This window comes from Cucurbita moschata, unplaced genomic scaffold (genome assembly GCF_002738365.1).
Source record: "Cucurbita moschata cultivar Rifu unplaced genomic scaffold, Cmos_1.0 Cmo_Scf00009, whole genome shotgun sequence".
NCBI lineage: Eukaryota > Viridiplantae > Streptophyta > Magnoliopsida > Cucurbitales > Cucurbitaceae > Cucurbita > Cucurbita moschata.
The window spans coordinates 3,743,511-3,767,905 of NW_019268525.1; the positions used below are offsets into that span (position 1 = coordinate 3,743,511).

Below are 24,395 nucleotides of genomic sequence, written 5' to 3' on the forward strand. Positions count from 1 at the left end.
TTTCTTCCCTTTGGAATTAGGGGAGAACAAAACCAACATTATTATCTCCCTCTCCTTTCTTTTTTTTCCCTCTCTCTCTTAATCTCCAAAGAGTAGAGAGTGGCTAAAAGGAAACCAAAATGGACAAAATGTACGTGGCTTTAATGATTGGGATCTTGAGTTGCTTAGTTTTCATGCCATCTATGGATGCATTCACTCACATCGTCGGTGGAAACCACGGCTGGCGAGTGCCCGACAACGTTACCTTTTTCGACGAGTGGGCAAAACCTAGAACCTTCGGTGTCGGAGACAAACTTGGTATGTGTATCTCTTCATTTTCCTTCTCTTTCGAGAAATTATTCAATGAGATCATCAAACTAATTTTGGACACGGGTTGCAGTTTTCCCGTACCGGCCAGGTGCAAACAACTTATTGGCCGTAAAGAAGGCGGACTACGAGACATGTGGGCAAGGGGAAGAGGATGTGATCAACATGTACTACCTTGGGCCAACCATCTTGAACATCACCCACCCAGGTGACTACTACTACTACGATGGGATTGGTAAGCACTGTGAAGCTGGCCAGAAGCTCCACATCCAAGTGGGTTTAAAAGAGGGAACTTCTGGCTCAGACCCTTTGCCATTTAACCTTCAAACTTTTGGAATTCCCACCGCTTTTGGCACCACGGTGGAACCCCCGGCTGCAGCCCCGGTTGTAACCCTGGATGCAGCCAGGGTTGTAACCCCGGCTGCAGCCATGGCTCACAAATTTGGGTTGGCCTCTTCGGCAATGTTAATGCCCGTGCTTTTGTCCATATTTCTTTAAAATTGTTGGCGCTCAGCAGTTAGCAAGACCTCTGCTTCTGCCTCTGTCTTATAATTCTATTTAAAAGCGCCCAACAATTCTTTTCTTGTGTTTCCAAACTTTTAAAGGATTATTTATATATTTCATGGGATATATATATATATATATAATATTTTGTTTATTTATGAATTTTATTTCTTATTTAAAATTTTGTTTGTAAAATATAATAATAATAATAATAATAATAATAATCATAATAATAATGGTATTTGAATTCTGGGAAATGGGCCACCAAAAGGCCCGTGATTGGGAGGTGGGCCACCAGCTGACCTGTCCATTGGATTTCAAAAGAAATTAAAAACTGAGGTCCACATCAGCAAGACTCGTTGTTGGATTCGGTGGGTCCGCCCAATCAGAATCAGAATATCTGGGAAATGGAGGCACCAAGAACTGGGCCTGGGGGACCAAACGGCCCATTTTCATTACGGTTCACGGTAAGAATGGACCATGCGACCCAGAGAAGTAGTTGGCTGATGATTACGTGTATGGCCAGGATTGAATCTCGGTGGGGACAGGAGGATAAGGGAAAGAGATTCTCTGCGGGTGTTTTTAACTTTTTAAGTGTGGAATCAAGCAAAACCTTTTTATTAATTTTTTTCTAATGATGACTTTTTAATAAACAAATATATGTTTTCCCACGCATTTGAGAGGGGCATTAATGGAATTTGGAAATCCTAAGTTGACTTTTAAATTTTTAAATAAACTACTCCAAAATTATTTATAATTTATTTTCCAAATTCGAACAATTTTTTAAAAAATTAATAAAGAAATTAAGCAATATTGTAACGCCCCACCCACGTAAGTAAGATATTTTTGTGCGCGCTACTAGTTACACGTTGGCCCCTTCACGAAAAGACATCTCTGCCCTTTCTAAATTCAAATAAAAATTAAAATGACGTGGAATACATAATAGAAGTAAAGTTTTCTTTTTTTAAATAAAGATAATGAATAGTAATATTAAATTAAGTTGGTGGATGGGATTGGACAATTTGAGGACGGAACCACATCGCACGTGTAATCTCTCTCGCACGTGTTAACCAAATGTTTTGAAAATGTGCGTGTCACGTGCTAAACCGTTAAAAGGTATGATAAAATGTGTAGCACAAAAAGTTTATCCGTCGCCGTTACCGTGACGGAAGAGAGACAAGTCCATTTTTGATACACGTCAGCACAATTAAGAATGCCCAAGATTTACGATTAAAAAATAATAATAATAATACTAAATGCAGAAAACAAAATCCGACACTCACAAAATTTGCCGAAAAACTCGGCCTATATTTTTTTTTTTTGTCTTTAATTAAAATTTTAAAGCGCAATGAGAGGATCCGACCCGAATATGTCGCTGATGTCTTGGAAAGAATTTTCACTCATATGCCACGTGGAGGGTCTGAACCCGAATCCTAACTCGAACCCGAAATCATCATCCGGGTTAATAAACATGCTACTGCCGTAGTCCCCCCTCAAAACGGCGTCGTTGAGAGCTGTATCGCCGAATAGTGACGGAATCGGCGGTTGGAAGTCGAAGATATCGTTGGGGTAAAACGAATCACAGTTCGAACAGAAGGAAACATCCGGAAAAATCTCCGATTCGGCACGGCGGGTTTCTTTACCGGTTGAAGCAGTTTCAGGGGATTTTTCATTCGTCGACGGCGAGGGGCAACGGAGAACGGAAGTCGGAGAAGAGAGATTGTCGTTGGTCTCCTCAACGGAGACATTGCTGGAGCTCACTGCCGGCGGAGGACTGAAGTTAGTTTGGGCGGTGGGTCCACGGAGTTGAATGGCAGCGTTGTCGTACACCATAGCGGCTTCTTCAGCCGTATTGTAGGTACCTAACCAGATGCGTACACGTCGCAAAGGATCTCTAATCTCAGCCGCCCATTTTCCCCAGGGCCGTTGCCTCACGCCGCGGAATTTCTTAGTTCCCGGCTGTAGCGGCTTCCGTAAATTCGATTTCCCGGCGGTGGACTTCTTCCGGTCTCTTCTCCCCAAGGCCTCGATCGTAATCTCGGTAATAAATTTCTTGACTCGGCGAGAGACGTGTTGTTCTTCCTCCTTTTCATCACTAGAAGAATCAGTGGCATCTTCGTCAGTTACAGAGATCCTGACGAGCTTAGGCGCCATTAATGGCGGAGAAAAGTGCTTGGTGTGGTTTCGATGTTCAGAGTACTTAACCGAAGGTACAAGAAGACTGGAGAACAAATCCATTCCTTCCATGAGAGAAACAGAGAAGAAATTCCTTCACCTGTCAGATTCTGAGAAACACCATTGAAAGCGAAATGTAGAGAGAAATATAGAGATGGGAGTAGGAAGGTAAAAAGGGGAAGATTCGTTTAAAGGAGTAGCAGACACGAGGGGAGAATAAAGAGAGTGTTAAAGGTGAAAGGGGAAGAAGACGTCAAAGAGAAGCTCAAATTAATCTCCGCGACCTCCACTAACAATAATCATGTGAAGGAAAAAGGTTGACCAAACTCAAAAGTAAAATCCGGGAAAGTTAGTGGCAGAAAGCCATGGAAGGGAAGGGAAGGGAAGCTCTGAAGCATTCATTGAAGAGGGGAAAGGAAAAGGGGAAAGGGAAAAGGAAAAGGAAAATTTTCCGGGAAAGAATAAATGCTCTATGGATTTGCTTTACTTACTGTTCCTCCATAACTGCTCATCATTCTCAGATTTTCTCTGTCAATTTTCCTGGAAAATTTCAGAGTGAAGAAGACGAAGAAGACGAAGAAGACGAAGAAGAAAAGCTGAGGGAATAACCAAAACCCAGCTATTTTATAGGGTCTCTAACAGCCGTATTTCAAAAAAAAATTATATTCTATTTTATTTTATTTTATTATATTTCGGACTGTAAAAAACAAAAATGGAAAATTTGAAGATAAAACAGTCCACGCTCCGGCGTGGCCTGGGTAAGTTGGGATCCCGGCGAATTTTCAAGGGCGCCGCAAAAGTCGGGCTTATGAGATTGAGACACGTGGCGTAATATATTGAAAGGAGGGGGAATCCAACGGAGTGGGAATAACCAGACTGGTGCTGACTGGGCAAAAGATTTGTTATGGAAATTAGCGATTCAAAGTGTTTTTTCTTGTTGACTGAAACGATCTTAAGGATTTTGAATTACCCGTTGAATGGGTCTTAATTACCATTTATTTATGCCTTCAGTTATCGTTTTTTTTTTTTTTAAATCTTTCCAATTTAATTATTATAATTATTTCCAGCTCATCCTCTAATTTCCTTCTTTTTTTAAAAAAAAAAATGTACATTGTATGGTTAATAAAAAAGAAGGGTAAAATGGTAAAACAAAAAAAGAATATAGTGGAAGTTTTGTAGAGACGGTTATATGGTGTCAGCAAAGAATAAGGTGGGAGGGAGGCAGGCGCTTCCCTTTGTTTTGTTTATAATGTGCACTTTTGACTGATTTACCCTCCGTCCTTATTCACGTGCTTTACTACTTGGCGGCCATTGTTTTTATAACAGAAACCGTTAAAAATGTAACAACTCCAAAAAGTAATTAATTAAAAGTTTTATAATTATTGATTTGGACATTTTTGTTTGGTAATTTAAGAGATAAGTAAACTTAGATATATATATATATATATATATATATGTACATAATTATCCCTAAAGGATGCGAATATTAAGAGCTATAAATTAATAAAAATTATTGAAAATAAAGCTAATTATTGTCTTGTTTAAATAATTAGGAAATGAATGTTCAAAGTAAAAAAGGTAATGGGTGTCCTTTCATGATTGGTGGTTGGGTGTTCATAATCGTTATTAGCTAATAATACGCAAAAGTATTCCATTAATTTATACCATTTTGGAAGCTTTCGCCGCTTAACTTGCTTTCATTCCTAAACTTTGGATTATTTTGTAACTTTTAGTGATTGTGAGTATATGCCCTTTTTAATTATTTCATTATTAACAATTTACCTTATATTAGTCAACTCAAATCTTTTACTCATTTCATTACGATTATTTTCACTCTTATGCTTAACTAAATTTAGTCACGTATAACTTGGTTATTTACGGCTCAAGCCCAGCTAGATACTGTCCATTTTGGTCTGTTACATATTGTCGTCAGCCTCATAGTTATAAAACGTATCTATTAGGAGAAAGTTTTCACACAAAATATTTTGTTTCCCTCTACAGCTGATGTGAGATCTTACCATCTACCCCTCTTGGGAGCTAACGTCCTCACTAGCACACTGCCCAGTGTCTAGCTTTAATACCATTTGTAACACACCCTAGCCAATTGAGAATGAATCATTCTTTACAAATGTGTGAAAACCTCGCCATAACAAATGATATAAGAGGCAAACATCAAATGGTTTACTAGCAAGGACGTTGGCACTCAAAATGGTGAACTATGAGATCTCACGTCGGTTGGAAAGGGGAACAAGACATTTTTTTATAAGGGTGTGAAAACCTCTCCCTCTAACTGATGTGTTTTAAAATCTTGAGAGTAAACTTAAAAATGATAATATTTGCTAGCGGTGGACATTGTTACAACTAGACAATTTAATTAACAACAAACGGAAGACCGTTAAACTATAATAGTCAAATGTATAATATTCAAATACAAATTAAGGGCATGAAATATTAAATGAATAAGGTAACAATCACATTCTATCTTGTAATAAGATAAACTATATTAATCATATAACTTAGAAGAAGGGCAAAAAAAAGGGAATTTAGAAGGAAGATGATAGATTTATTGAAGGATGTGAAATACAATAATTAAAAATAAAAAAATAAAAAAAAATAAAAACAAAGAAATAAGAACATGGGATTCGACAAAATCGCTTCTTACGTCATAATTAGTGGACACGAAGTACAATAAAAACTTCGCCTTTTGTCTTCTTTCCACAATTTTCTTTTTTTCTTGTCATTTTCTTGTTGGGATTATGAGAATTAGTCGGACAATAAATCTTCGAATTCTATATTTTTATCATGTTTTAATAAAATATATTCGATAATATTCGAATAAAGCAAACTTTATTACTATACAAAATTGCGATATTAAAAAAATATATTATTTTAAGCTATGGTTTCACGAATAATTTTATACATAAATTAAATATTTTTTATTTTTAATTATTATATAAATAAAAATTCGATGATAATAACTAAAATAGGTTAGGTGTAGAGTAAATGTGGGTCCCATTGATGCCTCCTTTTCAACAAAGTTGCCCTTCACGCCTCCTCGAGTACACAAATTCGTACTGCCCACGTGTTGCGCATGTGAAAGAAGTTAAATTTCCATCACTTTTTTTTTTTTTTTTTTTTTTTTAATCGTTGATTTTGTTTAATTCAAAAAATATATTTCTAGAACTTTAAAGTAATCCTATTTAAAAAATATAATAATTGAAATAGACGAAAGGGATTTAATTTATTGATTGACTGATAAATTAATTTTTATTTACAAATAAAATAAAAAAATGTAACTTCCAAATTAGCATTTTACACCTTAGTAAAGAGTTTTATTTTTTTTATTTATAAATATAATAAATAAAATTACAAATTGAAATTTTGAAATTTTGAAAAATTCCCAATAATCAATCACTACATGCATGCATGTATGTATGTACTAACAAATCATGGTAGGCATGGTTCATGAGGTAATGACACGTGGGGCATTGACTTTTGTAGTCAATCCCACATGAAATTAATTTATTTTAATTCCCTAATTTTCTTGGTTGGGAAAAAATATATATTTAATTCGTTTAGATTTAGATTTAGATTTAAAGTGGCATGAAAAAGCACTTTATTATATAATTACTAATTTTATCTTATTTAGTAAGATATTTTGAACTGACTAGGAGTGTTTAATATTTATTTTGAGAGTAAAATATTTAAAATATCTATAACAAAAAAATGAAGATATTTTTAATATAAAGTTTTTAATTTTTGTATAATTTTAAAGTTTTTTTCCCCTATTTTTGATTATTAAAGATGGCCCATCTTTTGGAATAAAAGAAGCTTCTTGGTTCCTAATTTTATTGAGAGTTTGAATTGCTTTATGAGATAATAAGACATCCTAGCTTTTATTTTTTACACTAAAGTAACAATAATAATAATAACAATATTAATAATATTACAACTATAGTACATATATATTATCCTAACTTTATTATTTAATTTAGTATTAAAGTTGGACTATTTTCTACAACAAGATGAATAGCCTTTGTCTTTTAACTTTATTATATTGGGTAAGATAATGAGACGAATATATTGAATCAGTATAATATGACTTATTAAATTATCTTATTGGCAAATACACTCCGTTTGACTAATTATTGTTTTGTAATATCAGTATGGTATGTTTAAACGAGAAGGTTCTCGATCAATTCCTAATTTTTTTGTATGAAAACTGATATTAAAAATATTTATTGAAGTAAAACAAAATTTTCTTGAAATAACATATTTCTATCGTTTTGGTTTTATTAGGTCCACGTGTATTTGTACTCGAAAAAAGAAAAAAATGGGGGAAAGCCCACATGTATTATTGCAATTATGTGACCATCTAACTATAAAAATCTTGGTATGCTTCACTCTCCATATTCCAGCTTTAGTTTTGGTATTGCTATTAATATCTTATAGAAATCTATGTTGGAATATTATTTAATATCTTATGAAAATTATCTTACCCAATATGTTGTCCTGGATCGGCCCAAGCCCAAAATGAAAATTACAAAATTAAACTTCATCTTACATGGATCGGCCCAACTTCACCTCTAGTAATATATTGTCCTGTTTGGACTTTCCTTCTCGGGCCTCCCCTCAAGGATTTAAAACATGTTTGGTAGGGAAAGGGTTTCCCACATTTGTAAAGGATGTTTCGTTCTCCTCCCCAATCAACGTGGGATATCACATTGTACAACTTGAACACGTGAAAAAAGAGAGAAAAACAAGAAAGCCACATGAAATTTCCAACCGATACAGAAGATTCATAGCTGAAGGGAAGCAAATAAAGAAGAAAGAAAACATTTCCAGCTTCCACTTCCATCAAAAAAGAGAATTATAATATCAACAACAAATCTAACCAGTATGATCTTTCAAAGCATTACATTTACTTACCATATCAATGGTTTTACTATAATCGTCACCGCTCTCGAACCGTCATCTTTACTGGAATCGTGTCGTTAACACGGAGGACAGATAGTTCCAAGAGGCCTCTCCATTCCTCACCTGCCTTCAAGGTTATAGGCTTCGTAACAGCCTAAGTCCACCGCTAGCAGATATTGTCTTTTTTGAACTTTTCATTTCAGGCTTTCTTTAAGGTTTTTAAAACGTGTCTGTTAGGGAGAAGTTTCACGTCTTTATAAAAGTGTTCCGTTCTGTTCTGTTCTCCTCTCCAGCGGAGGTAGGGTCTCACTCTATAACACTTATCCCAAAATTCAAAACGCTAATCAATTTCGTAACAGTAATTCCAAGAAAACACTCAAAACACGGAGAAAATAAAACTAAAGTAATTGTTAACAGGGTCAGCTTGGAGGTGACGATCATGAAAGACCAAATAAATAAAGAAATACAAATAATTAAGCAATGACCCATCTTTGGATTTGATTTCCTTCAAATACCTGAATTAACCACCTTTATACATATTTAAAGTCATTGTACAATGTGACTGAAATTAAATAATACAAATGTAAATAAAACATAGAGAAATTAAATTATTTTCTTTAATCTAATTGAATGTATCTATCTTAGTTTTGGTCTCATGATTGTCACCGTGATGTCGTCATCTGTACACGAGTGTATTACCTTTGCCTAAAAGATAAGAGTAGCATATGACATGAGTATATTAAAAAATACTAGTGAGTAATTCCACTGTTATCCTAAAATGCACATGTAAGCAAAATTTTGGAGGGACCTATCCTTTTATTAAAATTATTTCATGATTTTAAATTATATTTTCTAGTTCGAGTTAAAATTGGACGTGTAGTGATTCTCTACAACGTCCCATGTACACACACATGGACCCACCAACTTTCGCGTTGATTCGTCCTCAAACTACATCCTACTAGGAGAGGTCCCGCTCTGATACCATGTGTAGCAATCCATGCCCAAAATTCATATTAGGATTGAAAAGCGAGCCATGTGATACTCGAATAATTGAGGAATACATAAATACACCAAAACCATTTATGAATGAGAGCGATCTGAAGATGAAATAATTAAAAAAAGTTTAAAATAACTAAAAGTCACAATTGATATCAACGCATTTTACTTTGACTTAGTCATAGAAACTCTATAGTTAAACATACTTACTTGAAGTAATTTTATGTTAAGGGATCGTTAAGGAGTACATTGTGACTAAAGTCACAATTTAGTTTTTTTTTTAATTTTTTTTAAGATATATTACTGAATTTTGTTAAAGCTTACTTATTTATTTATTTTTTTGGTGAAAAATGTATTTTTTTTTAATTAATTTATACTTTTGTTTTTGTTTTGGGGTTTTAGTCTTTCAAATCCACAGCTTCGCCTTCCCGAGTTGCCGTCTTTTCTTCACGACTCTTCTCCCGGAGCAAAGTTCAGTGCTTTTCGTCTCCTCCATTCTCCTTGCCCTGGAAGCTTCCAAATCCGTAATCAGACCGCAACCGACACTTGTCCTATTCCCCATCCCCATCATCCTCAGATCCTCATCCACAATCACGGCCGCCAAGCCTCCGACGAGGTACTCTCTCTCCCCTCTTCATCTTCTTAAGTTGTAGCACTCAGTTATGATACGGCTAGAAGTTGCTTAATCAATCATCTTGTGGAAAATTTTCATGGTTTCTTTCTGCTATTCGATGCTCTCTGAGGCCATTTGTTATGTTGTGTTCCTTTAGGTTCGAACTACATTTATAGCCGGTCTTCCTGTAGCTGTAAAAGAGAGAGTTACAGAATCTTCTCAGATGGTTCCTTGTTTTCGAGGCTTCGAAAGTAGATTATAAAGGTGAAAAGCCTATGGGTTTTGCTCTCTTCTCCAACGCCCAGCTTGCTATTGCTGCGAAAGTTGCCCTTCAGGTTCATATCTTTGCCTCGCGGTTTTGTTTATTGATTTCATGTATTCTCAATGTTGAAGTGTTGGTTGCTTTGGTCAAAATAAGAGGGAGTAAAACAAAACACACACACAACACGGTGACTGTAATTGTCAGGGATATATGGAGAATCAGAGGAAATAGGGCACAAGAGACTAGAGTAGAGGAACCCCTTGAATTTTGAAATAGTGAAGGATCCAATGCCTACATGCATTGGAGGAGCCCTAGGTCCAACAAAATTCACACCATATGAATCGAACGCTAAGGCCATCAACCATAAAGCAATGAATCGATGATTGAGACTTGCTTCATAGAATTTTTTTTGAGTAAATTTGCGGTCTAGGCTGAAGTTAATTGAACTCAGAGTTCATCCAAAAGTTTAAATGACAATTTCTCACATGAATAAATAAAAATGGAAACAAACATGTATAAAATTATGATTGGGAAATTTTCAAACAAAATTGAGACTTGAATCGTAATCACCACCTTAAGTAACATTGTCAACCGACTTGTGAGAACATGCTGACCTGAATCATCCATTCTTTTCTTGGTTAGAAGGCTTCAATGGATGCCAAATTTTTTGTCCCCTACATAACCAAGGAATTGGAAGAGTATATAGTGTACTTGGAGCTCTGCGGCTACCTCAAAATTCAATGAGCATGAACGAGATGATTGGACATTGAAAGAGAAAAAACAAAAAGGAGAAATAGAAAGGTTGGTTCTAGTTGTAGAGAATTTCAACTGAGATGGAGGAAAGGGCACCAGAATTGAATCAAGGGAAATAGACAGAGAAGGAAGGGTATATTGATTTAGGAAACACCATTGAACTATTATTGAACCGATTCCTTCGTATGGTGTGAATTTTGTCAGACCTAGGGCTCCTCCAATGCATTTAGGAATTGTCTCCTTCACTTGTTTAAAACTCAAAGGTTCCTCTACTTTGGTCCTCTTGTCCCACGATGCTCTTCTGATTCTCCATCCATCTTTGTCGGCATTTACAGTTACTGACAAGATAGGATGTGACCAGGTTGGTTCTTGGCAAAACTGGGTGAATACAGCCAAATTATGTTTTGGTCCAAGAAAAATTTAGAATTTACAACCTAATTAAAAATCAGCCATCCAAAAGAGAAATAATCTACCCAACCCCACATACAAAACCATTTTACCAAAACTGACCAACACCGAAAATATTTCTAGTTTTGGAATTGTATGAAACCAATCTGACTGACAAGAGCCTCGATCCTTGTAGCTCATTTCATCAATTTTGAATTGATTGAAAATATAGCTAGTCTCATACTCTAAAGTGCTTGTTTCTTGTTTACCTGAACTACACCAAATTTTCTTTTTCTCTTTTAGGGAATGTATGCTGGTCTCCGAAGAACTTTTACTAGTTCTGGAAGGCATATTGCCTTGCCAAATTTTGTGACTACTGATGAGGTTGTTAAGTTGATCCCTGCTTCATCAAGATGTATACTAGGTAACACCTTATACAAAATATTTCTTTGCCTTCATATGAAGCTTTGGAATTTGGTTCCGATAATTGTGCTCAAGTGACCATTTCCATTTCAAATGTTGACTGCAAAATTCCCTTGTGGTTCAGCGTGTCTTGGGTTCAATTACTATATGGCTTCTACAGTTAAACATCCAAGACGGTAATGCAATCATTTCATTCTCTATTTCCTTTTGGGTTGTCTAGTAATATCACCTACTTGCTGCTGCTATTATAATTTCTTAACAGTTGGTGAAGTTACCAATGTAATTTTACACCAGGAAATATTTAGTTATAGGGAGAAGATGCCTAGACCGATTCGTGCATATGCACTTAAAGGAAGAATTTTAAGATGGTGGTTTGCAGTGCATCTTATGGTTCATTCTTTATTTTTTATTTTTCGTTCAAAAAGATTGTTTAGGTACTTCCATTCAAGTGCTGAATTATTGGCTAGGAGAGGACATGATCAGGAATTTGGTTTGAAGACTCAAAAGAGAGAAAAGTTTGTAAAAAGGGAAGGCAGGAATCAGCCACCAGTTGAAGCTCCATATGTTCCTCCAAAGCCAAAAAGCACTATTAGATCTGTTCCAGATAAAACAATTGAGATATTCGATGGCATGACAATTGGCGAACTTGCTAAACGTACTGGCGTGTCAATATCCAGATTGCAGGATATTCTCGTAAATGTTGGTGAAAAGATTAACTCAGAGTTTGATCTGCTCAGCATTGACATTGCAGAGCTGGTTGCCATGGTATGTCTGCTTTATAGATAATTATCATATGCTTAGGAATATCCAATTAGCTTAAGCATCTGTCAAACAACTTAGTTAAGAACTTTTAAGCATAAGTAAACCAGTATTAATAAGAATCTCTATTCAATTATATACATTGTGGGTAAGTGGTCAGTTATTTCTGTCTATTTTCGCTGGCCAGTGCATTTCAAACTCTTATGAGCATTTATAGGGTATATTCCAGAGAGATGCATGAGGTAATTACTTTATGGAGAAGGTCGTTCTCATAAGTCTATTATGGTGTATAGGCACTGCCGTGCACTCTTTCTTCCTCCTTTAGATGTAGTGTTCGAACCCCCCTCCCTTAAAATTTTTCTGTTCAAACAAAATTATCATGGTGTATGATGTGGGGCACTTGTGTGATTAACAATTATCTCTCAGGCAGTTAGGCCCAATCTTCACCTGTTTGTGGTGTAATTAGGTCATGGTTCAAAGTTTCTGTATTGGTTATCGATTTCAAGTGTTCTGATACAAACATGATTTTCTGACTCAAATCAAGATCATGCAATCAGGAATAAGATGGATTGAAGGCTTAAAAGATTATCAACAAAAATCAAAATATTAAGAAAATAAGAAATTTATGTATATGAAGATTTTGTCATAAAATTTGTGAAAAGTACTAATTTGATTGTGGTGTACTCACTAACTAATGCACAAAAGACCAATCATCGTAAACCAAATTAAGTTTATTATTATAACGGTTTAAATTACAATACCTATAGCAGATCTTTAATATTTCATACATATTGTGGTTACTCTTCATTGTCAAGCAAATTAAAGACGATGAATTGCTAGTGTGATTACCAACTAGGCAGCTTATTCAGTAGTAGTGTTTACTTATTATTTCATTCTTTCAGGAAGTTGGAGTGAACATTAAGAGATTACACTGTAGTGAAGGTTCTGAAATTCTACCTCGACCTGCAGTTGTGACAGTTATGGGTCATGTTGATCATGGAAAAACTTCTCTTTTAGATGCACTACGCCAGACATCAGTGGCAGCTAGAGAAGCTGGGGGTATAACTCAGCACCTGGGTGCGTTTGTTGTGAGCATGCCTTCAGGTGCTTCAATCACTTTCCTTGACACCCCAGGTCATGCTGCATTTAGTGCTATGCGAGCGAGAGGTGCAGCAGTTACTGATATAGTTGTCCTGGTCGTGGCTGCTGATGATGGGGTGATGCCTCAAACTCTGGAAGCTATGGCACATGCTAAATCAGCAAATGTGCCTATCGTGCTTGCTATTAATAAATGTGACAAGCCTGCTGCTGATCCAGAGAGAGTCAAACTACAGCTTGCCTCAGAGGGTTTGTTGCTTGAGGAGATGGGAGGAGATGTTCAAGTTGTTTGTGTGTCAGCATTGAAGAAAACAGGATTAGACAGCTTGGAGGAAGCATTGTTACTCCAGGCTGAAATGATGGATTTGAAAGCTCGTATTGACGGACCAGCTCAAGCATATGTAGTGGAGGCAAGGCTTGACAAAGGTCGAGGTCCTTTGGCTACTACAATAGTGAAGGCAGGGACCTTAGAAAGTGGTCAGTATGTGGTTGTGGGCTGTGAGTGGGGCAGAATAAGGGCTATTAGGGATATGTTGGGGAAATTGACGGACCGAGCAGGGCCTGCAATGCCTATTGAGATTGAAGGATTAAAGGGGCTTCCTATGGCAGGTGATGACATTATTGTTGTGGAGTCTGAGGAGCGTGCACGAATGCTCAGTGCAGGAAGGAAAAGGAAATTTGAGATTGATAGGCTGAAGAAACTGAACGAGGGGAAGTCTGATGCTGAAGAACAATCTGAGGAAGAGGTAATTGAGAGGGTTGAATTACCAATAATAGTAAAAGCTGATGTTCAGGGTACTGTGCAAGCAGTTACGGATGCATTGAAGAGTTTAAACAGTCCTCAGGTACTCCCCCCACCCCACCCACCCACAATTTTTGCTTTCATTTTCCGTCTGAAACCTTAACCATGAGCTCTCATTTCTTGTTCAAATAGTACTTTCTATATTGAACCGTTAAACAACTTTTATCTGGCTTATCCAACGTACTGAAGTTTGTTATTTTTTATTTCTTTATCCACTCATTGTGATCGCTAAAGGCTAATGTAGTATCTTTGACAACCAGTTTGATTTATTAATTATTACTTTACGTAACTGCATTATATTTTGACTTGCGACCTAGCTTATTATCTTGACTTGCGACCTACTTTTAGACATTAACTTCAACATCATCCCAATCCACCTGGAACCAATAACTGCTACTTGAGAGAAATTAGAGTGATTATCTATCTAACACATGGTTGGTTGTCTCATTTTCCTCAATCTTCTCTGTACTTGAGCAGTTGTGCATCACATTTTTTTTTATTTCAATCCAGGTTTTTGTAAATATTGTCCATGTTGGCGTTGGCCCAGTGTCGCAGTCTGATGTGGACTTAGCTCAAGCGTGTGGTGCATATATAGTAGGGTTCAATGTGAAGAATCCCCCAAGCTCTCTCAGTCAGACAGCTACTCAAGCTGGTATACAGGTATTTGCTGCTATTCAATCTCATATATCCCCATGAAGTTCGTTTCCATCTTCTAGACCATAAGAAACGATGAAAAGTTGGTTTTTCTTTAATGGCTTAGATAATTCTACATCGTGTAATTTATCACCTCTTGGAGGACATTGGGAATCTGATCGTTGACAAAGCACCTGGGACTTGCGAGACAGAGATTGCTGGGGAGGCTGAGGTGCTGAACATTTTTGAGCTAAAAGGAAGGAGCAAGTCAAAGGGACCTGATGTTAAAATTGCTGGATGTCGTGTGATTGACGGTTGCTTCTCAAGATCGTCAACCATGAGGCTTCTACGAAGCGGGGAAGTCTTGTTCGAAGGATCATGTGCATCTCTTAAGCGGGAAAAACAGGACGTCGATGCAGTGAAGAAGGGAAATGAGTGTGGACTCGTGATAAACGACTGGGATAATTTCGAGATTGGAGACGTCGTTCAGTGCTTGAAGCAAGTAGTAAGGAAGCCGAAGTTCATTTCATCCGAAAGCGGTGCTGTTAGAATCGAGTGCTGAAGCAGCTCGCAGCTCGCAGCTCCCTCCCTTTTCGAATCTGTTATGGCTGCTGCATGATGCATTTCAGAGACTCATCCCTTCGATACTCCTCCATGCTCTGCCCTACATTGCAGATATAGTTTGAAATCAAGGTTAGTAAATTTTGGGAGTGGAAAAAACTCCATGAGAGTTGTGACACATATCAACTCATTATATGTAGTAGAATCGAGGAAGAAGATAATACGATAATTATTGTACCAAGCAATAGAAGGAACACATTTTAGGATCTACTAATAACGTCGATGTGACAACATTTTTGAAAACTTTATTTAGTTATCATTTCATATGATGAATGTTCTACTAAGTATGCTTTTCTTTCTGAACTATGGCTGTGTTCTTAGATCTGTGAATTAAATTAGTTCTTCGATGGCTTCAAAGGACAAACTGGGAGACCATCTACAATTTGCTTTCTTATTAGGTTACCAAATCCAAATTCTCCTTGAATTAAAATAATAAAATATGAATAATATATGGTAACTAGAATTTGATGATATGTATTTTTTTAAATGAGTTGTATTTCTATATATATATATATATATATATTTATTTATTTATTAACCTTATTTCTCATTAGATTGGATGAACAAGGGGTTTAAAATTCGTGTGAGGGTTGGAGGGTTTTTTTTTTTTTTTTTTTAATTTTCAAAATAATAATAATAAATATTTATATTTAAATCAGGGTACAAGCGACCTTTCACTGCCTCGACGAGTCCGTCACGATATTTTGTTGGCCTTTTTCGTCCAATTTATAAGTTTAATATTAAATTAAAAACACTTTTTCTTTTCTTTTTGCGTTTATTTGAAATTATTTATCCATCTCCTTCCTCTTCCTTCTCTTCATCGATAGTCGACACAGCGACCTCCATTTCTGACCTCGACGACTCCGTCTCTTTCTACAGTCTCTTCTCTCTATTTCCCAGCCGCCATGGAAGCTTCTGCAGCTATTTCTCGCATAGGCCTTGCTGGCTTGGCTGTTATGGGACAAAATCTTGCCCTCAACATCGCTGAGAAGGGCGTCCCCATTTCCGTTTACAATCGCACCACTTCCAAGGTCGACGAGACTGTAGATCGCGCTCACAACGAAGGTAATCTTCCTCTTTTTGGTCAGTACAATCCTCGTGATTTTGTTCTTTCTATTCAGCGCCCTAGATCGGTTATCATCCTCGTTAAGGCTGGCTTGCCCGTCGATCAGACCATTGCGGCTTTGTCTGACCACTTGGAGCCTGGTGATGCTATCATTGACGGTGGCAATGAGTGGTATGAGAATACTGAGCGTCGGATTGCGCAGGCTTCTGAGCGGGGGATTTTATATCTTGGGATGGGGGTTTCTGGCGGCGAAGATGGTGCTCGTAATGGCCCTTCGTTAATGCCTGGAGGGTCTTTTGAGGCTTATTCTAATGTTGAGGATATTCTGAAGAAGGTGGCTGCTCAAGTCGATGATGGTCCTTGCGTCACTTATATAGGTGAAGGGGGTTCGGGTAATTTTGTTAAGATGGTGCATAATGGTATCGAATATGGTGATATGCAGCTGATTTCGGAGGCCTACGACGTTTTAAAGCACGTTGGTGGGTTGTCCAATTCTGAATTGGCTGACATTTTCTCTGAGTGGAACAGGGGGGAGCTGGAGAGCTTTCTAATTGAGATATCAGCAGATATCTTTAAAGTTAAGGATGAACATGGTGATGGGGAATTGGTTGATAAGATTTTGGACAAGACTGGGATGAAAGGAACTGGGAAATGGACTGTGCAGCAAGCTGCTGAGCTTTCTATTGCGGCGCCGACAATTGCAGCGTCTTTGGATTGTAGATACTTGAGTGGATTGAAGGAGGAGAGGGAAAGTGCAGCTGAGGCGTTGAAAGAAGCAGGATTGAATGATGGCGTGGGGTCAGTGAGGAGTGGGATTGATAAGAAGAAGTTGATTGAAGATGTCAGACAGGCTTTGTATGCCTCCAAGATTTGCAGCTATGCTCAGGGCATGAACTTGCTGAGGGCCAAGAGCATGGAGAAGGGATGGAACTTGAATTTGGGAGAGTTGGCAAGGATTTGGAAAGGTGGATGCATCATAAGAGCTGTGTTCTTGGACAGGATCAAGAAGGCATATCAGCGCAATCCCAACCTTGCAAGCTTGCTGGTGGATCCTGAGTTTGCCAGAGAGATGGTGCAGAGGCAGGCTGCTTGGAGGAGGGTGGTTGGGTTGGCGATATCGGCGGGGATCAGTACGCCAGGGATGTGCGCTAGCCTCGCCTATTTTGACACATACAGGCGCGCTAGGCTGCCTGCCAATCTTGTGCAGGCGCAGAGAGACTTGTTCGGGGCTCATACATACGAGCGGGTGGATCGCCCAGGCTCCTTCCACACAGAGTGGACAAAGCTCGCTCGGAAGGCAGATGCTAGTGTTGGCATTCTCAACTGAGCTTGTGTGATGCTGCCTTCCCATTTGGTTGGTTTCCCTTCTCTGCTTCATTAGTGTGCAAATTTCCTACTTGATTTTGCATGCCTTTTCAATTGTTGTAGTTGTTTTCTTGTTTGTATCACAATCTAGACAGTCATCCATGCTTCTTAGGGAGTAGATAGTAGATATTTTTTTACTGGCCTCAAGTACTTGCCATGAATAAGAACTAATGAGGAAAATAAACGAAAAAAAGAAGAAGATGGAGCTGCAAGCATGGCCATTTGAGTTCTTTTCACATCTCTTTGTAGTTCATAACGATGAATTTCCCTTTTGTTTAATCAGTCTTTGAAGCTGGAATGAGAATAATTATAAGTTCTGATTTAGAGCTTGATTCTGTTGATTATTTCAGTTTGGTGATCTTTGATGAATTAGTGTGTTTGGAATGGTTTTGTAGGGTTCCTTTTCCCAAGTTTTTCCAAAATTTTCGAACACCAAGAAAAATTCGAAGGTATTTTTTAGTTAATAAGAGGCACTCGACAATGTGTGAATCAACATGGTCTCTTCTGTCATTTTTATTCTCACTACTTTAGCTTCCTTGATCTTTAGTTTACCAAATTGCTTATAAACTCCACACTCAAATTAACCCATTAAATTCATCGCCTACTTGAAATTATAAAATCTTGTGCTTTCCAAGACTTATTTAAATTTTCCTACTGTTACTTATTCAAATCTTCCTAGCTTTTCCTTAAGATTTTAAAACGCATCGGCTAGGGAGAAGTTTTCACATGCTTATGAGGAATGATTAGTTCCCCGCTCTAATTGATGTGGGATCTTACCATCCATCTTCATGGAGGCTAGCATTCTTACTAGTACATTGTTCGGTGTCTGGCTATGATACCATTTGTAAGAGCTTAGGCCTACCGTTAGTAGATATTATCCTTTTTGGCCTTTTCCTTTTGAGTTACTTCTCAAGGTTTTTAAACCATCTATGAAGACTATCATTAAGATTTAATTGAATTTCTCACATAAACTAATTAGGAATACTTATTTATATCAAAATTGAGATATTACAAATTGTTACTTTAAAAGAAATTCGTAGATACAAAGCAAGAGAAGGTAATTCAAACTTATATCTAAGACCATTATATAACATATAATATATGTTTGAATTGAAATTTGATTTTAATACAACAACAAAGTTACAAAGTTACATTATAAGTAATTAAAGCTGAGGAAAGAGAGAGATTTCAGAAGCCAAAAGGAAAATGAAGGGAAAAGTTAGAAAGTGAATGAAATTAAGGCTACGGAAAACTTGAATTCTCAAGAACCGGGATTGTTCTTGTCACAGCGGCACTTGGCATTTTGCTGTTGCCAACCCATCTACTCTGTAGAACCAAATCTTCATCAGCTTGTTTCTCCATTATCTGAATCTTCTTCGTCCTCAAAGCTCTGATCGAAACCATGGCCGCATAACCAGCCACCACCACCCCACCAGCGCTCAAAACAAACCCAATCACCCACAAATACCACGTCTTCTTCTTCCTCTTCAACTTCGAAACCACTGCAAAATAGCCCTGTTTTTTCGAGTAACAAACGTTGAGGGAGGAGCCCATTTGGGTCAGATGAAACCTACCATTTTCATCAAACTCTGCACACCTTGTGTTCGACGATTTGCCTGAAGGTAATTTCATGTCTGGGAAGTGGATTTCTACTGGATTTTCCATTGTGTTGATGCTGAGTTTTGTGATGTTTTTCGTTTCTATATTTGATGTGGCATTGAAAACCATGAATCCAACTACTGGAGTTTGAAGTGAGAAGCCTGGAATTTCAAAGTAGGAAGAAGACAAATTGCCGAAGTCTTGGTACACAATTACCATTCTTCTAACGTGGGGCACCGGCAAGGTGTTTGATGGAATGCCAATGTGACTGAAATTAGCTCCTTTTTCCCACAGCCTCCGGCTCCTTAGCCTGACAACCGAGACCTCCATACCAGAGAGATTTGCCGGGAGGTTAGCTCGGTACAAGGCGCCCGTATATGGCCTGCGTCGAACCAACGTCTTGAAGGCAGTTTCTTGAAGAAATGCATCCATAGAGATAGACTCATTGCCCTGCAAAGTGTGAACAAATGGGCAGAAAGTGAAAGAGATAACCAGGAAGATGAAGTTCCATTTCATGTCGAGGTAAGCAAATTTCCAGGGTGCTTTGAGAACCTCAATTCTGTTAGCTAAACTAGCTATGACTTTCTCTTGGTGGGTATCTTTAGAAATTTGATGTCTTTGTGAATGGATGATTTGTGCTTGTTGGAGAGCAAGCATGCTCAAGAAATGGGACCCCAAAAGGGGACAACAGGAAGCTGGAATTATGGATCAAAGGGTCACTTCGGATTTTCTTTTTTTTACTTTGAAAAAAGTAGAGAACTTTGGGAGTGGGTTACCTTTGATTTCTCTAACTTTATAAAGCAATAAGCTTCTGGTGTAAAGGGAAGGGTAAATTATTCACAACACTTGGATAAAGTTCTGTTGCTTCTAAGGTACTTGAGTATTGCTTGTGATGTTTATCACTCATAATGGGCTTGGTTTGATTTCTTAGTCAGTTCTTAAACAAGCAAATCTTGGGTGTATAAGTTTACTTTTTGAAACCGGAAAATTATATCCAACATCAATTCTTATTAGGTTCGTTCTTAAACGTTTTTAAGAACAAATGGTATCAGAACTAGACATCGAGCGTTGTGCTAGCGAGAACATTGGCTCCCAAGGAGGTGGACTGTGACCCGAATGTGGAAACTTCTCTCTATGATAGATTGTGAGATTCCACAACCATAGTGTTGGAAATGGAGCTATGATGCTCAAGATTTCAGACCTTCACTTCAAGTAAGCATGATGGTTCTCTAAAATATCGAGCACGATATTTTAGGTGACCAAGGTGCTGGGTTTGAACTCTATCATATTAAATGTCCCATTCTTTTCTATTATGGTTCAATATAGGCTATACATCATCCTTCAAATACTAATTTTTAGATTAAATTATCGTAGGAACATTGATATCATATTAAAAAAAAAAAAGAAGTTACTTATTAAAACTAATAGACAATAAATAAATAAATAAATAATCATTTTTTTAATATTGAACCATTGACAATTCTTTTGAAACTATCTCTAGAATGCAAAATCAAAATAAAATGAACACGTAAAGATACTCCATAATTATTTAGCCAAGAAATTAAGGACGAAAAGATAAGATATGTCCCTAGCGTTACGAGCAAGAAGCATTATTTTCAAAAGAGAAATCAACGACCACCATTGATTACTCTCCTAAATTGAAGGAATATTGACATTAAAAAACAGTACACTTTGCTTCCCTTCTTCTTCCATTTCATCATTCACAATAATGATTCCTATAAAAAGGTATCTTATGTTACTTATACCTTCTGGATTATGTAAATTAATCTAACTTTATGATTAATATAACAAAAAAAAAAAAAAAGTATTTGAAATAATAATTATTTCGAACAAGCAAGACAATACGAACCTACTTGGCAGCTCACACGCCTTCTCTTAATGGAATTATTATAGTTTAAAAAAAAAAAAAAAAATAAACAAATTTTCTTCCTATTTTGTGTTTCTCACATGTAAGTAATAATATATTGTTGTCATTATTATTTCATAAATAATTTGAATAAATATTTTGATATATTTTTTAAATTTATTAGTTAGCGTTATTTTTTTTAATGTTTTAAAATACTATTTGATGGTAAGAAAATTTATTTAATATTTTTTAAATTAATTATTTTAAAAAATTCTAAATATTTTAGAGGGCTACTAAATACATAAAAGTTTTGAATTATTTACATAGTCATGTCCTTTACATATGGTTATGAGTCACTTTCTACTTCATATTTCTAAATATATTATTATTTTAATGTTTCAAACTAATAAAAAATAATTTAATTATACTAAATTATTAGGATAATACATATTTAAAAGAACAGAGATACTAGTAATACTTTTTAAATTTTCATTATTTTAAATATTTAATTAGACTTTTATAAACCATTATTCATTATTTTAAATTACCGTTAATAATTAAACTGTAAATCGATTAAAAAATAATATAAATTAGCAAGGGGAAAAAGATATACGTACCAATAGCCCAATAAGTCAGCCCATTTGAACTTATGAGGAAGCCCTAGGCCTTTTCATCTTCCTTTCATTCTCACGTCCGGTTGCTTCTACCACCTCGCCGCCGCCTCTCTCCGGTTCCGCGCAAAAATCCCATTCATCTTCCTCTCACGTGCTTCACGCCGTGTACTTCTCCGTTTCAGCATAGCAGCTCAGTATCGCCGTCGTCCTTCTTCGCCCCCGAAGTCCCCTCATTGCGGTTTTGCACTGGTTTTTTACTCTGTTACTGGTAGTCTCCCATCTCAATCTATGCCTTTTTTCTCACTTGAACAACACAAATTAAGGCTTTTCTAATGATTGAAAGGATTGCTTGTTTGATTTTTTAAACGCAAATTGGACGTGGTTTGCGTTTGGATGCTCTGATTTGGACAAGAATCAGTCACCCAATTCTCTTTTAATTTTTACCTTGTAGAAGCTATTTTGATTGGTCCATCAGCTTCAACCATATTTGTATTGTAGGTTTGTAGATTATGGTTGAAGAAGCCAATGAAACTAATTTCTTTTTAAAAAAATTGAAATTCTCTCCTATATGGAATGCAATAACCAATTTTACTATGAACTTATGGAAATTAAACTTACATGATAGGTATCTAGTTCATGTGCTTCGTTAAAAGAGTTTTCGATAATGTTCAGAAATATTAAATTTGGTGTCTAGTAGGTCCATAAATTTTTAAAAACGTCAAATATGTCACGGACCTATTACAAAAAATATTGTAATTTAGGTATTTGTTGGACACAAAATTGAAAGTTTAGGGACCTATTAGACATTTTAAAGTTTAGAAACCTAATAAACATAAACTTTAAAGGTGAAAGTTTTGTTGCATGACCGTTCAGACATCCCATCTGTGACCTGTTTCTGTTTTCTGTTTTTTTCTCTAACTCTGCTCATGGTTTTTTTTTTTTAATTGTTATTATTATTATTTTTTATCACATCTTGATTTCCTGCAAGTGTCATGCTTTATTTGAATACCGGTTCTTTAATTCCTTCGTCTCTCGGCAACAAGTTCCATACTTGAAACATTGATGAAATATTTTCATCAAATATTTGGATGTCTAATATCTTCTTTTAATATCAAGGATTAATATGTGTGAATCCGGTTGCATTGTGTGTTTCTTTTACCTGTTAGTGTTATGTGGGGCATTTTGTGATTCACACTTTTTGCTTATGCTTTCGTCCAGGTTGCATCTAGTCCTGTAAGTTTCACTTGGGTGTTCGGAAGTCTCATTGGGTTGCCTCAACTTTGCAATGACTGAAACCACGTGAGATCTTTTCTTTTTTGTGGAGTTCCTTCATTTTTTTCTTCGTATTTGCTTGTTTTTGTGTCTTAATTCTAGAAGGATCTGGTCAACATAAGGGCTTTAAAAGTTACTTTTGGCAAATGGCAAATGACGAATGGCAAAGTCTTGTCTTCAAAAGGAATTTTGATTATGAATTTTCTGCATAACAGGTCTAGGATATGTGTGAAGAATTTGCCTAAGCACATAGATGATCATCGCCTTCGTACCTTGTTCTCTGAGAAAGGAGAGATTACAGATGTTAAGCTCATGCGCACCAAGTATTTTTCATACCCTTGTCTTGATTGTTTGAATGTTTCTGCCTTTGGTTGTGTCGTTTTGATCCTTATGAGATAAAAAAATGAATTTGCTTCATATATTTTGGTTACAATATGCTATTTTCTTCTTCATTTTTTATTTTCAAGGGATGGGAAGAGCCGGCAATTTGCTTTCATTGGGTTTCGCACGGAACATGAAGCTCAAGAAGCGATACGATACTTCAACAAATCTTTTCTCAACACCCACAGGATTGCTTGTGAGGTCTGTAGTATATTTTGGCTTTGGCTTAGTTATTATTTTGGTATTTTACATTATTGGTGTTGTATATTTTCTTTCTTGCTCTGGGAAAATTCTGTTCGTGAACTTTTGCCACCATAGAAATTTGAACTCTACTCTCCAACTGTGCTATACCGAAACATCAAATGATTGATGATTAGAACCTTAACCATGTGATATTTTTTGGAAGTATAACAGAACATTATGATATTTTTTGGAAATCAAAGGATTTAATTATACTACTTTTCCACTATATATACAAGGGGCTGTTTGTTCATTCATTTGCTTCAAGCGCTCAAATGAAAATGTGGAAGAATTTAACTATTAGTCGGATTTATAATGTTATAGTTGTAATTAAGGTATGCTCTTAGCAGAATTTAGGAGGACAGTGGAAAACTAGAGGGTTTCAGGATCATGAGAGTTTAAATACCTTAGGTTTGTTGATGGTTCCGTTGGTTTAAGTAAAGATGTTTTTGTTGCCTCCCAATGCCCTTCAATGCTTTGGCAATGTATCAAACTCAGCACAACTGTTTCGACAATTATTGCAAACAAAATGTCATTTAGGTTTTGTGTGGGCATCTGTTTAAAGAGAGACTATGCCACTTTTATTTTTTGGATTACATGTGGTAAAAACCACGATTTGTTGGATGGAGAGAAATAAAAGTCTTTGAAGAGGAACTTTTGTTTTCATGGAATTTTTGGACCTTATCAAATACCTACCTTTCTAGTTGGTGTATTTTTTTTTTTTTTTTTTTTTTTGCCAATT

General features: G+C 36.5%; 6 protein-coding genes across 11 annotated transcripts in view; 4 read left to right on the forward strand and 2 right to left on the reverse strand.

Moving 5' to 3' along the window:
- The first annotated feature begins 65 nt into the window (after positions 1–65).
- Positions 66–829, forward strand: LOC111447806 (stellacyanin-like). The gene is made up of 2 exons (XM_023087152.1): positions 66–297; positions 380–829. Exons 1-2 carry the CDS (start codon positions 120–122, stop codon positions 802–804), a joined length of 603 nt encoding a protein of 200 aa, XP_022942920.1. The 5' UTR covers positions 66–119; the 3' UTR covers positions 805–829.
- Positions 830–2,049: 1,220 nt separating this feature from the next.
- LOC111447693 (ethylene-responsive transcription factor CRF2-like) lies at positions 2,050–3,570 on the reverse strand. The gene has a single exon (XM_023086983.1). The coding sequence runs from the start codon at positions 3,055–3,057 to the stop codon at positions 2,149–2,151; it is 909 nt and encodes a 302-aa protein (XP_022942751.1). The 5' UTR covers positions 3,058–3,570; the 3' UTR covers positions 2,050–2,148.
- A 5,713-nt stretch (positions 3,571–9,283) lies between these two features.
- LOC111447165 (translation initiation factor IF-2) lies at positions 9,284–15,552 on the forward strand. 3 transcript variants are annotated; one of them, XR_002711229.1, is made up of 9 exons: positions 9,284–9,514; positions 9,669–9,846; positions 11,217–11,337; positions 11,443–11,512; positions 11,762–12,101; positions 12,998–14,038; positions 14,506–14,655; positions 14,756–15,274; positions 15,309–15,552. XR_002711229.1 is itself a non-coding variant. In XM_023086185.1 (8 exons), the coding sequence occupies exons 2-8, from the start codon at positions 9,787–9,789 to the stop codon at positions 15,188–15,190; spliced, it is 2,217 nt and encodes a 738-aa protein (XP_022941953.1). In that variant the 5' UTR covers positions 9,284–9,514; positions 9,669–9,786; the 3' UTR covers positions 15,191–15,552. The 3 variants fall into 3 exon arrangements, 2 of the variants coding, with proteins under 2 accessions (XP_022941953.1, XP_022941954.1); XM_023086185.1 differs by having other exon boundaries at positions 14,756–15,552; XM_023086186.1 differs by having other exon boundaries at positions 11,461–11,512; positions 14,756–15,552.
- A 470-nt stretch (positions 15,553–16,022) lies between these two features.
- Positions 16,023–18,024, forward strand: LOC111447166 (6-phosphogluconate dehydrogenase, decarboxylating 2, chloroplastic). The gene has a single exon (XM_023086188.1). The coding sequence runs from the start codon at positions 16,155–16,157 to the stop codon at positions 17,640–17,642; it is 1,488 nt and encodes a 495-aa protein (XP_022941956.1). The 5' UTR covers positions 16,023–16,154; the 3' UTR covers positions 17,643–18,024.
- An 898-nt stretch (positions 18,025–18,922) lies between these two features.
- LOC111447229 lies at positions 18,923–19,936 on the reverse strand. The gene has a single exon (XM_023086273.1). It carries the CDS (start codon positions 19,934–19,936, stop codon positions 18,923–18,925), a length of 1,014 nt encoding a protein of 337 aa, XP_022942041.1.
- Positions 19,937–21,802: 1,866 nt separating this feature from the next.
- The window catches only part of LOC111447619 (multiple RNA-binding domain-containing protein 1-like), a 10,084-nt gene continuing 7,491 nt past the window's right edge, over positions 21,803–24,395 (forward strand). For 2 of the 4 annotated variants that reach the window (XR_002711298.1, XM_023086877.1), the window contains exons 1-4: positions 21,803–22,028; positions 22,979–23,059; positions 23,248–23,355; positions 23,500–23,614. Coding sequence is in view for 3 of the 4 variants with exons in the window: in XM_023086877.1 (XP_022942645.1) it covers positions 23,046–23,059; positions 23,248–23,355; positions 23,500–23,614 (237 nt within the window). In the remaining variant the exon portion in view is untranslated. Of the gene's footprint in view, positions 22,029–22,065; positions 22,084–22,978; positions 23,060–23,247; positions 23,356–23,499; positions 23,615–24,395 lie in introns of those variants that run through there. The other 2 variants (XM_023086879.1, XM_023086878.1) reach the window with 2 other exon arrangements.

Excerpts from the sequence above, each read along its gene's own strand:
- LOC111447806 (XM_023087152.1), top strand. The coding sequence starts at position 120 with ATGGACAAAATGTACGTGGCTTTAATGATTGGGATCTTGAGTTGCTTA. Across the intron at positions 298-379 it reads CGGTGTCGGAGACAAACTTG|TTTTCCCGTACCGGCCAGGT; the intron begins GTATGTGTATCT and ends CACGGGTTGCAG.
- LOC111447165 (XM_023086185.1), top strand. The coding sequence starts at position 9,787 with ATGGGTTTTGCTCTCTTCTCCAACGCCCAGCTTGCTATTGCTGCGAAA. Across the intron at positions 12,102-12,997 it reads TTGCAGAGCTGGTTGCCATG|GAAGTTGGAGTGAACATTAA; the intron begins GTATGTCTGCTT and ends TCATTCTTTCAG. Across the intron at positions 14,656-14,755 it reads CTACTCAAGCTGGTATACAG|ATAATTCTACATCGTGTAAT; the intron begins GTATTTGCTGCT and ends TTAATGGCTTAG.
- LOC111447229 (XM_023086273.1), bottom strand. The coding sequence starts at position 19,936 with ATGCTTGCTCTCCAACAAGCACAAATCATCCATTCACAAAGACATCAA.
- LOC111447693 (XM_023086983.1), bottom strand. The coding sequence starts at position 3,057 with ATGGAAGGAATGGATTTGTTCTCCAGTCTTCTTGTACCTTCGGTTAAG.
- LOC111447166 (XM_023086188.1), top strand. The coding sequence starts at position 16,155 with ATGGAAGCTTCTGCAGCTATTTCTCGCATAGGCCTTGCTGGCTTGGCT.